The 18089-nt window shown below is 43.9% G+C and overlaps 1 protein-coding gene across 1 annotated transcript in view; it reads right to left on the bottom strand.

Moving 5' to 3' along the window:
- Positions 1-18089, bottom strand: part of clstn2a (calsyntenin 2a) — a 119279-nt gene that overhangs the window by 31492 nt on the left and 69698 nt on the right. Inside the window, exons 3-6 of the mRNA XM_068702632.1 lie at positions 7025-7220; positions 4816-4927; positions 4580-4676; positions 62-211 (exon numbers count right to left, since the gene is read on the bottom strand). Coding sequence (XP_068558733.1) covers positions 62-211; positions 4580-4676; positions 4816-4927; positions 7025-7220 — 555 coding nt within the window. The remainder of the gene's footprint in view (positions 1-61; positions 212-4579; positions 4677-4815; positions 4928-7024; positions 7221-18089) is intronic.

Here is an 18089-nt window from a genome sequence, read left to right as displayed (position 1 = left end):
TATCCCAAGGCAAATGAATGCATTGTGACGATATTCCGGTGGCTGCTTCTTTAGCTCTGACCTTGCCATCCGGGTTTGCAGACAGGCTTGACATCAATATTCACCGCCACGTCCTCCTTTGCTCTCTTCTGACCACAGTCAAAGGCCGTCACCATGATCTTGTAGCTCTGCTGCTTGTCGTAGCTCAGCCGCTCTGTGTTTCTGATGTTTCCTAAAGGACGCACACACACACACACACACACACACACACACACACACACACACACACACACACACACACACACACACACACACAGAGAGAGGAAATATAATTTACTGATAAAGTGAAGAATGGTTAGGCTTGTTTGACAATAATAGAGCAAGAAAACACTTCCAGCTGAGCAGTAATTGAAACTGACTTTGCATTAAAAAAAAGAAAAAAGAAAAAAAAAAGTGCTCCTTTGAAAACAAAACATAACTGTGTGTTTTTATTGCAGCCTTTTACTGGAAACTGAAGGTCCAGTAACCTTGTGTTGCATTTGAAAATCGGAGCCTCTCCCGCGTGATTTCATCTGAGAATCCGACCCAGTCGACAAGCAACAACAACAACAACAACAACCAGCCAATCTTCTCTCCTGCTGTCAGATCTACTTATGCAGGTCATTTGGAAGCATCGTGTGTTCCACTGAGACTGCATCAAAACCAGTTCAAACACAAAGCAACGCTCACAGCGCCTTTACGTAGTAATGTGTTACGAAGAAATACGCAGCATTATAACTGCTTCTTATTGAGAATTACTGAGAAAGAACTACAAAATATGTCATCCACGCATCAATCTTATGTCTCAAAGACGATTGCATGTGTCACCATAACACTTCATTTGCTACCTAGTAGAACCTGTTTTTAGCGAACTTAGTTGTAATATTACTTTTTTTGGGACCCTGAAGGGACGGTGACTTCATATCAACCAGAGCGCTGATTGCAGCAGCTCCTTCGTTTGACTGTTTTCGTATTCCAAAGAACTTGCTAGAGCGTGTTAGCTTTGCAGGAATGAAATACTAGCGGGCATGTGAGCCGGTTTTATGAGAGCAGATGAGTCCAAAGTTTAAAATAAAGGTGCGGTAAACCCCGCTCGTCTCGCCTCACGAGAGCGGCCCCCCGGGTGGAGTGAAGACCGCTCAACTGTAGCCACCAAGGTTTCGGGGGGTTGGCTATTTGTCAGAGGTAGACAACACGCACAAACAAACACAGACTTAGAGAGAGAGAGAGAGGAGAAGACAGAGACTCTTTTGTATTTCATTGATTCCTTGACATTGTTTTTTATATTGGATGCTTTTAAGCCCTAAGTGCATGGGACTACCAGGGGTCTGCAGGGGTCTTCACCCACGTCCCCTCTACATGTTTTGAGGAGCCCGACAAAGTGTGAGGAAAAATATTACGGCCGTATCGATTCACTAGGGATTACACCCCAGGAAGCAGGAAGACTGCTCGCAAACAAATCCTAGAGTATGTTTCACTGACCGAGCTACATTTTGAACAATGCAGCCGTGCGGTTCACAGTCTCTTTAAACAGAGTCAGCTGCTGGTGCATCACAAAGAAACAACACGAGATTCTTTATTCGGAATTATTTTACAGATGACGATCAAAACGCGTCCTTTATATGCGGGAGACGGATCCGGACGTTCCTAAAGATAAACAGCAAGGCTTCGAAAGCGACGCGAAGATGTTTCCTATCGCGTCGTTCACAGTCGGTCGACGGAACATACGAGGACAACCGAGGCTATTTTTTGTTGGTTTGCATCTGGAGGCTTCGGCTGTCACTCCGGTTGCCGTCGGAGAGCAGAGCAGAAAAGATGAAACGAGGGCGAGAGGAGGGGAGGCCAGAGGAGAGGAGTTCTAGCGAGCGGCGATCGGTTCAGAGCACGGCAGAAAAGAGACGATCTTAAAATGTCAAGAGGAAGAAAGGCGACGAGGTCAGAGTCAAACAAACATCTCCTACAGCGACTGTTAAACCACAGCCGGTGTAAACAACGGCGACAGTTCAGGAGCCGGATTTCAACCACCTTTTTCAACAGGTAAGACGACGTTTCACTTTAATTTTGACGTCTCCCTCTCTGGGGATCCACGGTGCCCATCTGTATTAGGATTTTTCTTAATCTCCAGATTAAGTTTATTAAAAGGGACACCAATTACAGACGTGAAGTTCAGCTTGTCACAAGGAGTACTACTCAACTCGTGAACACGGTTGCATAATGACTTCTTACGTGACGAATGTTGCTTACTGTGAGACATCTCACTCGCGGCACCAGAGAGCGCCGCTTACCGGTAGCCGGCGGATACAAACACGCATTCCCAAGGTATAAACACAAAAAGAAATGCAGTACATCTGGGTCGGCACAGCACTCACTATAGTCTCAGCAAGGTATTTCATTTAATTATGTTCCAAAAATACGAGCCGCTCAGCCCTCGATGTGGTAAATATGCAGCGTATGTGTGAGGATGAAAAGGTGTCCTGGATTGCAGGTGTGTCTACACGTTACACACATCGGATTTCACCAACCCTGCATGTGTTATATGTGGCTACTATACATTTTGAATTGTGTTGGATCTAGGCACAGTGCATAGACATCAAAACATAGCAAAGGGATGTTTCACCGGAGCTCGGTTTGCCTGTAGCCACGGTGCAAACAACCACATCTGAACTCAGGTATAGTGTTCTTCTCCATTCTTAATTCACTGTCTGCTTTCATTTCAGTGCACTTGAATCAGAGCCACATGCTGCAGTACAGTCTATTTACTTCAGTATGTTAATCTCATCGCACTTCCCTCAGTGCACACAATTACGTTGCTCTATAAAGTGGGTGGAACCGCTTCCCTGTGTGTTTGAGTTTCCATCCAAACAATATTATTGTGCCTGAGAGAAGTTCAAATCAAATGACGACTGTAAAATACACTGAGAGAAGAAAAAGAAAAAAAATAGAAGACAAAATAATAAATATGACCCTGAGAGAGAAAGAAAGAGACACAATGTTAAGAAATAATAAAGATGTGTGCTTCTGTCTGATCTATTGGTAGAAATCAACACACACACACACACACACACACACACACACACACACACACACACACACACACACACACACACACACACACACACACACACAAAGCCCTCCAGTCTCTCGTCAGTCTAGATTACGCTGCACTCAGATCAGCTCAGCGAGGAGGCAGTGCAAATCCAAAAGCTGTGATTTTATATAGGCAGATGTGCTCAGAATAGCTCTCAATCAGAAGAAGAAAAAAGTAAAAGAAGCACTCTGCCCCAGTAGACGAGGACTGGTGTAAAAGCCACAAACAAACAAAAGGAAACTTAAAAAAAGAAATGAAAGAAGGAAGCTGTCAAAAACTAAAGATGCATCTTTGGTGAGTAACGTTTGAGCTACGATACGAAAAATCCACTTCGAGGATCACAACATGATTGCAACAAAAAGAAGAATCAGCCACTAGTTTCGAGAAGAGTATTCATATTCATCTGTTGTTGGGTGTACGTCCATAAAATGACGACCGGGACGGTGCCTAATGCACTCCACACACATTAAATACATCTTTTACAGCAGCTTGTAAATCAACACAATCTCTCATCTTCCACCACCAACAAACCCCGAGTCACTCCGGATAGTATTTTATTCATCGTTGAAATAATTCCAAGTAAATGATCCTTAAAATAACAGCCTTCACACTAATTTGTTTCGGTTGAGAAAGCAACCCCCCCCCCCCCCCCACACACACACACACACACACACACAAGATGAGATTTAGTAAACTGCTGCACTGAAGGACTTCTCATCCATGTTGGCTTAAAAATTGCGGTTCAAAGACGCTCGATATGTAATTCAGAGCGTACCTGTGAATGACCTCTACATGACGGCGGCTAACAGTGCTGTCAGAGCTAACAGTGTCTTCTTGGAGGGGGGGGTGAGAGAGAGGAACTGGAGAATGGCCATCGGCACGAGAACATTGCAGAGCGGCTGCCATGAGCTAACCCAGCGTGGCGCGCTCACATGCGCTCACATGCGCTCACATGCGCTCACATGCGCTCACATGCGCTCACTATGCACTCACATGCACTAAAAAGGCACACACAGCCGGGCCCGGCTATGTCAACGAAGCACAGGGAAGCTGGGATTACAACACAAACAGAGGGAGAGCGACTTCTGTATTTGCTCAGGTAGACGTTACTCCGCCATATCTTTACACGGCAAATAGTTGTTTTGCTGCTATATCAATGCTCTGAATGTTGCATAGAGAACCTTTAAAGATGACCTGTGTGTGTGTGTGTGTGTGTGTGTGTGTGTGTGTGTCCCTTCAATGTATTTGAATCTAATAAAAGAACAAGAACAAAGCCTCCAGGCACACAAACGGACCCTCGCTGTGCTCTCCTAGTTTCCCCTCTCACAATGACACATACTTCACACCTAATCACATCATTTAGAACTACAGTCCAGTCTCTCATTCAGCCAAGCCAGATTCACACACACACACACACACACACACACACACACACACACACACACACACACACACACACGTAAATGCACTTACCATTGCGGTCTATTGCAAATGGCGTCCCTGCGGTGACGATCTCATAGTTGCAGATCTGGCTGTACTGCGGTGAACAGTCTTGGTCCCAAGCTTCCACCTGCAAATTACAACTTGTCAGTTCTTGACCAACACTAAATAGACTATAAACTGCACATGTATAAGTCAGGTTTGATTGTAACAATGCAACAATGATGCTGACTACATCATACTATCTTTAGTATATAATATCTAAATACCTGCAAAATGCTGTCGTAGATTTTGCCCTCGGTTACCGATGCCTTGTACAGTGGCTCCCGAAACACGGGGCAGAACTCATTGACATCATCCACCTGGATGTGAACCACCGCCCTGAGCGGAGGAAGGGATGAAAGAAAGAAAGAAAGAAAGAGGGAGCAAGGAGGGAGGGAGGGAGGGAGCACAGCAGGAAGGACGCAAAGAAAAGTGGAGTGGAAATGATCGATGGAAGCGAAAGAAGAGATGGAGGATGGGAGAATGAAGAGAAGGAAAAGATGCCGTCATCGTCAGGCTCATCGAACAGCAGATCCTGCAAAGCCACATTGTGTTTTAAGGTACTAGCTGGTACTACTTCACTACCTCCTTCCCTATAGTCTGATGCAAACACACACATGCAGACCGAACCTCATCTGCTGGAAGAAAGCGATATTATGAACTATACACTCTGATAACGTTTGTGCACTTAAGTATATAAATGGAGCAATCATTCAGATCATATCATTCCATTTTTTTTCCCTCCCGGTGACCTTCGCTGACAACAACTCGCGGTGCATCTGAAGAAGCACATCTGGCTAATTAATAACATTAGCCTAATGAGGCCTATTTAGAATGTCACGCTGTGATAATGTCACACTCTCACACACGTACACTTCTTGTCATTCATCATCCGCGGGTGAAATTCATCACAGATCTCAGAGCTGATAAATTTATCTCTGTTCTTCTTCCTTTTAGTACCAAAGCCCGCTGCAGCCTATTTTTTCGAAAGCTCCTCGTCTCCGACTGAAGGACCAGAGGGTTTGATTTGCTGCTGTCCGCGCCGCTCTGCCCGCCTGTCAATCTCGCTCACATAGCGCTGCCGCACACACACACACACACACACACACACACACACACACACACACACACACACACACACACACACACACACACACACACACGCAGACACACTTAGCATTGATGGGCCATTAGGGGGACATATCCTGAGAACAGGACTCTCAGCTGAGACGTACTGAGACATCTTGGGGAAAAGCGAAAATAAGGAACGAAAGAAGAGAACTTACAGTAGAAAACAGCATCTAATCGTAGATTTACGGTATTTTTTCCTCACTATTTTGAGCCGTTGGTGTAAAATATAAAGGTGTTCTATTTTTCGCTTAAACACCTAACTTAAAAATCGATTTAAAAAGGGAGGGTTTATTGTATTGTAATACAATGATATAGTTGTAATCTTTGCCTAAGAGGACAAACTCAGAAATCATAACTTCCAACCCAGTCCTCCCTAAAGCAGGGTCCTGAAACCACAGGTGAACAAATCACTTCTGACAACTCTTGTAAATGATTTGAGATCAATAAGCATCATATCACTTCATATTTCAGACACTCAAGTATTCATTTGTATGAAGCAGGTAGAAAGTGCACCACTACCGTCGGTGTAATGCCCTCTATAATAGAGTTGATGAGGCTCAACTTGTGAAAGTTTCTCTTTGTTTCTCATGCGTTTTTTTTTGAGAACTTAATATGAGTAATTAATGCAGCTGCCTTTGTACCTTTTGAGTAAATATTTTAATTTATTTTTTTTTACTTTGTCCGCCCACTTTAAGTCAGAATTACTCCCACAGCCAAACAAGTGAATCATGCACAGATACATAATAATTAGCAGCGTTTGACAGCTTTATAAAGGGTCCGACAATTACCATTTTCACAACGGGGTTTCTATCCCGCACAAAGAACGTTTCAGAGATACAAACATGTCAAGCAGTCGATGGATGCTTGAGGTCACAATGTGTAAAATGTTGTCAAACACAAATGAACATTTTAAGCTTCAGACAAACATAATTTGTTGCAAGTCAAGTGTAATATACAATATACTGTAACATATTCCCGTTATTTTGCGAAACATATTTTTGTCTGTTAAGTGGTTTGTTGTTGTAAAAAAAGGATTGAATTCTATAATTTGTTTGCTCATACCGTATTCTAATAATGTGGAAACATGTACTGTCCACATACCGTATATTAAAGACAGGATGGCGTTCTCGTATTTGGAGATTTTTCAGATGTCTGATAGCTAAGTTGCCTTCAGAAACATCAATAGAAACCAAAGTTCGGTCTTCACTGAGCGACGTCTCTCACTCTTAGTAAACCGGGACAGAACACAGAAAAAGCCAAATCCACCCACAAACAATGAACAGACATTGAGACCGGTGGACTCACTTGTGGGACTTCTTCCAGTCGGCCCCGCTGGGTCCGGCCCCGCAGTCGTAGGCCTGGATTATGAAGGTATACTCTTTCTGGCTCTCGCAGTCCACAGGGCCGCTGGCCCGCAGGACTCCCTCTCCCGATGTGCGATTCAACACCACCGCCTCAAACGGAGCGTCCTGACCATAGATCCTAAAGGCACAAATCTCCCCTAAGAAAGACATGGAAAGATGCAGAAATCACTGGATGTTTTATTTTTTTTACAGTAACGGAGACAACACCGTTATTTTAGCGTTCTACGCAGGGATCCATGCTAGATTTCTTCATCGGCAGCAATTTGTGTGAGAAAACTTCTTTATTCTCCTTTTGTGCCAAAAACGGAGGCAAGACAAAAACAGTGTGAAGATATTCAGAGAGAGGGGGAGACACAAACATCAAGTTCATATCAAAGAAATTCCACTTTTTGACAATTTCAGGAGTTAGTGTATCAGTCCGACGTCTAGATTATCCCTAATCTTCGCCTCCAGAGTAAAAGAGGATAGTTCTGAAGAGAAAATATTACGGGCTTCAATATGTCTGTTCCCCTACAGAGGCTGAACATGTTGACACTGAGGATGATTAATATGGGAGGCAGTCGGCATAACAACGATCACACTGCGTGAGGAACACAGTCTGACGCTGCACTTCATCTCCGATCGACGCCGCTTGAGCAAACATTATTAAAACAAACACGGGGAAACATTTTCAATAACTGAACTAATCTGGAATAATCATTCACTCGTTTCTCCTTTGCTGGTAAAAGCTTTTATAAAAGCTTTGTTTTGTCTCCCTGTGATTGTCTCAAACCCGTGGCTAACGGACAATAGGACGTGCAATGAAACAATGGGTGATGAGCTAAACAACACACAACGCTGACAGTTCGCTGACAGCGCTGGTCTCACTTCAAACTTTAGTCCGAGTCTCATTTCTGGACACAACGATCTTTGTCAGCACTGCTCACAAAAAAAAAACAAACCCCACACACAGTCCACAGCTCCTGGGGTGTGTTGAGGAGAAAACTCATTTCTGATACGTGTCAAACTGAAAGCTCAAACCAAAAGATTGAGAAAATTGTCGCGTCCGCAGAGCGCTCTACCATAGGCACCGCCAAACGCTTGTCTAACGCTTGTGTGTGTGTGTGTCTGTGTGTGTGTGTGTGTGTTTCTGTGTGTAGATCTGGTTGTGAGTCGTTCGTGGAGTTCATCCTCTGCACAAGTGTTCATTTCAGGGATTTTGGAAAATCTCCTTGGGAACAGGGAACCAAAAAAAAAAAAAAGCTGCAGCGCTCTGACCCTCTGCTGGCTGATATCTCTCAGAACATAGTGGGACACAGCGGCAACAAAAAGCTTCCCCCGCCAAGGGAACCCTCCCTGCATGCTCAAAGCCCACTGACAGACACAAAGACAAAGTTCCCTCTCTCCACTTCTGTCCCCCCCCCCCCTCCCCCTTGTCTTAATACCCCACCGTCATGTGCAAAAGTCTTTTATTTTACTCTCTCTTTTTCTCTCTCTCTCTCTCTCTGACTTCCTTTTAACCTGATTCAACTTTTTTTTTTTTTTTCCCTTCTTGGTTAAATTATGACGATGCCGAGCAACAGCGGGCTTCAAGGGTAGATCCTCTTTGAGGCTGGTTGAAGGTTTGTTATCAAGATTTAAAATGTCTCCAATATGGCTGCGGCACGTGATGGGTTCAGTTAGTATAGAAACATACTACTAAACACAGCGGGTGGTGGTAGAAAGGTGATAAGCACGGTCTTGGGACCAAAGGGAGAGGAACCTGGTTTGAAAACGCCACTGGTTATAATACACATGCATAAACTTTGACTTAGTGTTGGGGAGCAGTAAAAGGTACTTCCACCTAACAGTTTGGGGATGGATGCAAATCCATTTTCCGCTCCATTTGTTGTGGCAAATTCATTTTTCAGGATTACATTTTACCGGAGAACGTCGCAGAGTCATGGAGTGGAGGAAGGATGGAGAGAGCGAAAAGAAGAGGAGGGGAAGAGAGAGAGAGAGAGAGAGAGAGAGAGAGAGAGATGAGGAGGAGGAGGAGGAGGAATGTGATGTGCCAATGTATATGTAAATAGAAATGACAGAAATTTCAGATGGATTCCAACTGTGTCAGCAAATGTGCTCTTTACGCACACACACACACACACACACACACACACACACACACACACACACACACACACACACACACACACACACACTTTCTTTCCCGCCGCTTCGTTTGCTTCTCACCAGCTCCGACCAGAGGGAACGCTACGATTTCACCCCGGCGTGGCGTCCGGACGAAGTGAAGTCTAATCCTTCGGCCTATACGTCACGAGGGCTTTCAAAGTAAAATTCATAGATTACTGCTTTTGGGGAGAAGTTGGCCTTGTTGCATTGGCCGATTGAGAGTAAAGTGGAAGAGTCAGCGAAAAAATGATTCGCTAATAACATTCATCTAAAATAGATGCGCAGAAAGCTTGAGCGGCGTAAACTACGTCGACAGAAAATGTCAAGCTGTCGGGGAACATGTATTTCACGGGACGTTAAATTGGTAATATAATGGAAAAAAAAGGACAAGATGAAAATACTCCACAACTAACACGTTGTCAAACGGAGGCGAGACAAACGTATCCATTCCCTGAGACACAGTTGTTGACGGAGCATTTCATTTCTTTCTAGTTTATTAAATGACTTTATTTAACAATTGCGTACACGTGACTTTTAATATCCATGTTTTTAAAGGGGTGTTAATGTCAAATAATGTGTAAGTCCAACTGGCTGAATCAGCTTCCCATATCTTCCTGAAGGCCAGCTGCACAGATAGTGTCGTGTGTGTGTGTGTGTGTGTGTGTGTGTGTGTGTGTGTGTGTGTGTGTGTGCGCGTGCGTGTGTGCTGGTATACTTTAAATTCGTATCACTTTGGTTGTCGTGACGACTCGCTCACTTTGTGTGAGCACGTTGTTGTGTTTGTAATTTGAGTAAAATGATCGTGTCAAATGGAACCAAAGTGGTTCATTATAATAATATCAATAATATTAATGACGTTACACTTTTCAGATCAAAAAGAAATGAATGAATGAATGAATGAATGAGGGTTCCGACACTGATTGTTGTTGCCCAATATATAATGCACATTTTTTCTGAAACATGTTGTTTGTGGTGGCATGCATATTTAATGTTGTGTACGATATTGTTCAAAGCGCTTCATCGCATTTCAACAACTTGAGTAATTATCCAGAAGAAACCAACTTTCTACGTGAAAGATATTTGATAAAAAAAAAAAAAAAAACATCAAATCAACTTTATTATCAGTGAGCTCAGCTCTAACTGCAAAGAAAGGCTAAACTAACACTTTATTAAGGTCATTCTTCAGACCCGTGGGGTTAACCCTTGGAGCTCTGTCACGCAGGTGTTGTCAGTCATTTCACAATCAGCGCCAAAATGTACCGACCCAGTGCACAAAATGGCAAATACTGATATTCTGACACACTGTGGAGATGACGTGACATGCAGGTAAAACCTCAACAGGGTGTGAAAAAGGCCACGAATAACTGTGTTGAGATGACAGAGCCTTATCTCACCGGGCAGCAAAAAAAAAGAAAGAGCCCACACTATAACTATGCCAACATGCTCATTAAAAATGCAAGCAAGACCAAGTATACAGAATAAAAAAAAGACAAACTGGGGTCAGAACCTGTGATTTAAATTGCTCTCTTCATCTGGAGGTTTTGGGGCGATCCCCCCCCCCCCCCCCCCCCCCCCCCCCGATGCCAAGAAGACAATTATGTAAAACAGACAGGCTGCTTCAGTCCTGTGGGTTACAGGAGAGGCGCGTTTGTGTCTCATCAGCATGAAAATGAGAGAATGTGTCATGCTGTCCAATAATGTGACCCACGGGTAACATGAGTCGGGGAAAAAAAGGGGCGAAAAAAAGAAAATAATGTACATCTGGAGTGAGGAGCAAATCCTTTACTAATTGAAGTACGACAACAGGAAACATCCGTCCTCTTTAGATGTTAGTAGTTGCCGCGGGATGTGTCACCTTGCGTCAGGACCGCGAGCCTGTGACCTGCACAAGAAAATATCAGCAGAAGAGTTTCTGAAGTCCTGAAATCCTCCAGTGAGCCTCGACAGAGAAAGAGGAAATTCAATCATGTTAATTCCTCTTCTTAATCAAATGCTGTTGTGACTCCATCTGTTGTGTCTGTGACCGAATGTCTGTCTCTGTGTAGAGCATTAGACATGAAAAGCTTCAGCATCACGATCTGACCGTATATATATATGTGTGTGTGTGTGTGTGTGTGTGTGTGTGTGGGGAGCTGTAAGACCTTGATTAAAGAGAGTTTCTAAGCAGACAGAGTATCAGGCGGTTTTAAGCCCTGATTCCTTCACTCTCCTGCCCTCAGTACTGAGACCACACTCCCCCCCCCCCCCCCCCCCCCCCCCCCCCCCTCCACCCCCTGTTTCTCTTGTTTAATTAATCACTGGATTACCCTTCATCCCAGTGACACACAGATACACCCTAACCGCACACGCAAACACATGCATGCACAATATACATTATTGAGTTCACACGCTGATAAATGAATTCCACACACACACACACACACACACACACACACACACACACACACTGCTCGTTACGCACCTGAGCTCCAGAAATACACACAATGGATAAAAAGGAGAAAAAAAATGACTTTGAGGGTAAAGGGCTTCATTACAGTGTCTCAGATTACCGTATATTGAAGATATTAAGATTCTGTTAAACAAGTCTTCCTTATATTCCAAAAATATTTTGGGAAATTTCGCAGTTCTAAAATGTCACCGGATCGTTGGTGAGGTTTGTGTGTGTTTTTTTCCCCCCCGGTTTAATCTTTTGTACTTTTCATTGTAGACGTAAGAGATTTCCACCATGAAGCTCTAAATACCCCCGGTGGCAAGTGCAGCACATGGCTGCGTGTGAGCAAACAAGGGGGGGCTATAAGTCTCACTGCAGCTGCACCCGATAACTCCTCAAGAAGAAAGAACATTTAGACGATGAGAAGCAACTTCTCCCAGCTTCAAAACTTTCTCCAGACTGACTGAATATGTTTGCGTTGTCACGGCAGCCTCAGACGGAGATCTTATGGACTTTGGCTCCTGCTGTTCCTCGTGCACCGAGTTAGTTTGATGAGGTATGATTGAACAGTGCAATGCAATGCAACTGCATATGAATCTAAACAAACACTCGTCTGTGCATTAATGTTTCAGTGTAATGCAATTTGAATTTGAGTAAAAATCTGTTTCCCAAAGCTCGACATGAGAATGAAACGGCTGGTCCTTAAAAAGTCAAATATGCCATCATTCATAAAGTGGCTAGATGTATTAATCAGTACAGATTAATCAGTGAGAACTATCAAAAAACATGTATTTAAATGAATCTATGAAGTCTTTTGATTGTGTGCATTACATTATAGATGTGGACTATGTGAAATTGTAATCTAAGTATTTTACAGAATTTTTTTCTCATAATTGCATAAACAAAAAAATATTTTCGAGAGAACATTTTGTATTGATTTGTTCTGTTTTTATAATGGACAGTACATCTATTTTATACTGAATTTGGTTTTATTTCAAATGTAAAAATGACTGAACGGCCCCCCCCCTTTACTTTTGCACTTCTAGTTTAGTGAGCGAGGTAGGAAGAGGAAGAGGAAGAGGAAGAGGAAGAGGAAGAGGAAGAGGAGGATAAAAAGAAGTGAGGCTTCACGGCCTTCCACTAAGCCTTTCCTCCTGTTGGCTTTAATTGGGATCGTCTCTGTTCTGTCTTAAGGTTGACGAGGACACGATAACAGGCAGTTAACTCGAGGAGAACTTTCCAAATGTCAGCGGTGCCTCTACAGATTTGTTTCCTCCCGTGCACGTCTTAATAAATCTACACTCCACGACTTCATATCGGAGACACAATTACAGAAGCAAAGTTAATCGATTCGAAAAGTCATGCTATAAGAATTGGAGGTAAATATAGTCTCCAACTCTTTGAATAGCAACAAATGCATACGGTACTTTATTGACATAAATCAGGTACGGCCTTCAGGCAGCGTTCAAATACTTCATAGAGTTCTTCAGAATCAAGCTAGAACAGCAACAATATCTCCTAAAAGGTTTTTCAAAGACCGAACATTGTCAAAAACACAAACTGTAAAGAAATAACTAGCTCCATTGATTTCTTCTAGTCCGAAATGCAACAGGCTAGTTTTCACACAACGCTTGTGTGTGTGTGTGTGTGTGTGTGTGTGTGTGTGTGTGTGTGTGCGCGCATGGGTACATGCATTTGTTGACCGGCGCAGTCACAGCAGGCTCACAGTCAGTTAAAGAGAGACATGCAGGAGCAATTCATCACCGTCTCACTGGGCTCTTTCAGAAAGAGCCGGCCACTTCCTAATTGCATTTGGGAGATTGTAGCACTATCCACTTGACCTCAGGGTGACACATCAACAGCTCACACACACAGTCAGGAGGCACACACACACACACACACACACACACACACATGCACACACAGACGCACACACACACACACACTTTCCTGGTTGCCCAGGACCTCTGAAACCTTGGATGCCACAATCTAGGAATGAGGAGAATTCAATATCGCAGACAAAACACATTCATTCTGCTGGGGGGGCTTCGGTGGTCTGCTGTGCAATTAGTGTTAATTGCAGCCTCTGAAGTTGCGGGATTAGAATTCATCGGATGAACTGCGGCTGTCAGCGTTGCCTGTTAATTGAACTGTGTGAAGATGCATTTGTGTGACTTAAATGCTGAAGAGGAAAGCGGTTTTTTTTTTTTTTGGCTGAAGTGTTCATAACCGATAAGAAATAGGGTGGAGTGTTTTCAGAGACTGAAGTCAGACACAACAATGAATATTTAAATAAAAAAACGCTACTTGAGACTGAAAGATTGTAGGGTTGAGCGCCAATAACTCGCCTCCAGCTAGGCGCTTAACCACGCCGTTTTTCCAGATGATGACATAAACAGAAAACAGAAAATGCAGGCAGGAAGTTGTTCAACAAGTTAAGTGGGAAATTGTGCAAATTGTGTGTGTGTGTGTGTGTGTGTGTGTGTGTGTGGGGGGGGGGGGGGGGGGGGGGGGTCTGGCAGACTACATCAAAAGTTGGACCACAAAACTTAAGTTTCTCTGTGCAGAGAGAAAACAAAGTGGGACACCACTGACCTGTAGGACAGAAGAGGTCAAAGAGAGACAAAGGAGTGGATTCAAAAAGTGAATGAGAGGAGAGGCAGCACGAGATAAAAGAGGAAAGAGGAGCCAACTAGTCTCTCATCTCTCATCTTCAGGTGGACCCCCCCCCCAAACTTCCCTTTTCCCGGTGCCACATCAGCCAGCTCTGACTGGGGGGGGGGGAATCCCGAGGCGCTCCCAGGACCAGTTTGGAGATATAGTCCCTCCACCTGGTTCCCGGGCCCTCCCTCTAGGGGTCTCCTCCCAGCTGGTTCGTGCCTGGAACACCTCCTTAAGAGAGGCGCCCGGGTGGCATCCTCACCAGATGCCCGAAACCACCTCGACCGGCTCCTTTCCACGACAAAAGGAGCGGCGGCTCTACTCCCGAGGTCCCTCACGGACGACCGAACATCTCGCCCTATCTCCAAGGTCTGAGGAGCCAACTAGTATCAACCTCTGGAGTATCTCAGCGCGCTTCCCCCTCCTCCTTCTCATGTTCCTTCTCATTTCCTCTGTAGCATGTTTCACAGCGGTAAGCAATTATCCAGCTCTTAGCATAAACACTCAGACGCACAGCTTGACCTTACCCTCTCCCAGCCTGGCCCATCTCACCCACTCTCGTTTCTACCTTCTCTCTCGTCTTCCTCACTACCCCCTCCTGCTCTTTGCCAGAGCTGAAACAACCCTCTCCATCTGACGTGTAACGACATTTGGACACCATTTCCTGAGATATAAAACCAACAATATATCTGATTTAGGTATCGCTTGTTGCCCGGAGCAATGTTTATCATTCAATTATTTTTGAATTTCCACAGGAGACAGGAAAAAAAAAGCTCCGCAATATCATCAACATAACGTTACTTTGACCATTCTCTGAGGTCAATCTGCTCTCCTTAGACAACCTTTCCATACCTATCATAATCTGTTCGTTTCAGTCGAGTCACACCTCTCCTGAGGGACGTTCACAACAGTTGCGATTCTCTTCTTTCTACATTTGTTGGACACCCCTCTGTTCGCTGGCATGCTTGGTCCTGAGGTAATCACAGACTGCCAGGTACAGCAGGGAGTCTCCATGAGCCTCTGAGCTGTAAATGTCACAGTGTCTCTGACTGTGACCTCTGTCGGCTCACCAGCTCAAGAAGAAAAGAAGGACAACGGCCCACCGGTTTATAGAAGACACGTACTCTCACACACACACACACACACACACACACACACACACACACACACACACACACACACGTACACTCACACGCTGGCCAAATTACAATTAATAACTAAAATGACATTATAGAGAATACTTTTTGAAATTGTTTTGTTTCGATGTTTTGTGCTTCACATCTGCAATGGTTGCTGATTTAAAAAGGTAAACACGTCTCTGACATGAGACGATGGCTCCTTCGACTAACTCCGTATCAGATACATATAGAAAATGAATACAAAACATTTCATGTCGACACAATACTGAACAGTATATTTAATTAGTTTAAAGGATAAAAGCCCAGAAGACCTACACTTCCTACACTAATTGAAAAAGTTGTGTTAATTTGACAACTTAATTTAACTTTAGCTGCACGCGTCTACCTTAAGCTACGGCTACATGTATCACATTTCCACTGGTACTGTAACAACCTATTGAACGATGAGAAAGAAATAATATAACTGCTAAAATTCAATTTTGAAAACTGACCTTTTACCGAGCTCTACAAAAAAAAAAAAAAATCAAATCACGGACACACACTCCCCCATTAAAGAGATTAAGACCAAATGTAAAACCACAACAGATTGTGGTTTTACATTAAACTGTGAGCGATATATTACGTACACTGCATATAAACATACACCCCATTTATGAACGAATGCAGTCCAAATGCAACAGTCCCTCCAATACGTAACGTGTGCACCTTCATGAACGTCCGCGATGTGGGAAGAAAGAGACGTCGTTGATCTCCCTCTTGAAATCGGTGAACAGACAGCAACAATTACAACTCACGGAAATAATAACAATAATTCGTATCACACTCTTTTACCCCTTTTCTCTCTCATCTGACCCTGTTTTTTGTCAGTTAAACTATTGCATTATAAGCGTTAAAGCAGAGGAACGACGTCGGTGAAATTGGGAGGTATCCGAGAAACCCCTCAAGGAGACCCTTTTTTTTTTGTTGTTGCACCGACTGCCAAAACGCACGCTTATTAAAAACGACATAACTGAACCGTGATCCAGGCGGACCAGCGGGGGGGGGGGGGCTGCGGGGGCCGTTCATCAGGTACGTTTAGAGAGAACACCTTGAGAGCATGTAATGAGCGGTGTCACTTTGATACGCTGCGGAGGTAAGATAACCTAATCTGTCACCTCTCATTGATCTCCGCACGCTAGTTATGTTTGTCATACAGAACGGCAGGCAATAAGCTCGTGCATGCGTCGCTGTCGTGTTTGATCATTTGTCAGCTCTTCGGCTGAGGAAGGTGTCTTTTTTTTTTTTTTGGTATTCAGAGAGAATTCCATTCACTTATAAAAAAAAAAAAATGTCACGAGTCACCGTGTGAATCTGGAAAAGAACGGACAGTTTGTGCATTAAGAAGTTTAGTCTGACGACAACATTTACAAGGTAGGATGGGAACACTAAATGTCCTTAAACATGTGAAATAACACAAACTGTCGACACAAAGCACCCGAGATCAAATCATGAATAAGACTGTCTGGGACAGTCTGAGCATCATTGATCCTATTTACTTTCTATTTTGGGAAGTGTTTAACCCCAAAAAGGCTCCGAGGAACAAAAAAAAAGTCATTGTGGATCATCTGAGAGACTTTTACCCGTCAAAGACTGACTATTTCTTCAGAAGAGGACACATCCGTCTTTCCACTTTATATGAATTTCTGCTGCGCCACACCAGAACCTGTCGCCACATAATACCCCGTCCCATGTGGGACTGCGAGCTGACGAAATCCTCACCTCGTGGCGACAGCTGTGATAAAGTGAAATGACAGGGAAAAAAGGTCAACAAAAGGTCTTAGAAGGGCAGGAGAGGTCGGCATTAGACCGTGTTCATCCGGTGAGCCGCGGGAGGAAGAGGATCATAGATAAGGGACTTAACCTTTTTTTTTTTTTTTCCCCCGTCTCACAATTTTGACTTTATTCTCATAATTAGCAGAGGACAAAGAGACCCTCGAGGGTGTAACGCTAGATTAAAAACCAGTGACAGACTACCAACAGCACATCTGTAAAACGAGTTCTGAAGCTGCAGGGCTTTAGAGCTCAAGGCGTCACGCGCTACACGCCGCCGGCTATACAGCGCATATGGATCTTGAGCAGATGAGCACACGATGGGGTGAGCTAAATCTTTATTTACCTCGCTGCTCATTAAAATAAAATTACCGTAAAACCTCTCTGCTCAAAGTATTATATTTCAATACCGTGTTGCTCCTGACATCTTACTGAGCAAAGCACTCAGAAGGGCATTTGATCCTTTTTTTTATTACGAGCTACTATTATTACCAAATGTTTCCAGGATCCACTCTAAAAGAGGGGGAAATGCCACTTAGTTGCCTTACTATCACAGAGGCATGCACAATACTGTTCTCTTCATTTCTGTACAACGGCCAGAGCTTTGAGACTTTTCTCAAATCCGGGTTCGGCGTCGCACAGTGGCGCTCGAAATACTTAACGGACATCTTCATACACTATATCTGTATTGTGAAAAGTAATTTCCTGCTACAGTGGTCTGCCCGGAGTCATTTGCAGCCAGAGCAGAGGCAGGAGAGTGGCTGTGAGTATATGTTAGCTAGAACTCTGACTTAGTTCTGTTCAGCACTTGACTGATG

Source organism: Cebidichthys violaceus, unplaced genomic scaffold (genome assembly GCF_023349555.1).
Source record: "Cebidichthys violaceus isolate CVI_PGR_0920_01 unplaced genomic scaffold, fCebVio1.0.p SCAF_87, whole genome shotgun sequence".
Taxonomy (NCBI): Eukaryota; Metazoa; Chordata; class Actinopteri; order Perciformes; family Stichaeidae; genus Cebidichthys; species Cebidichthys violaceus.
This window is presented reverse-complemented; position numbering and strand designations above follow the sequence as displayed.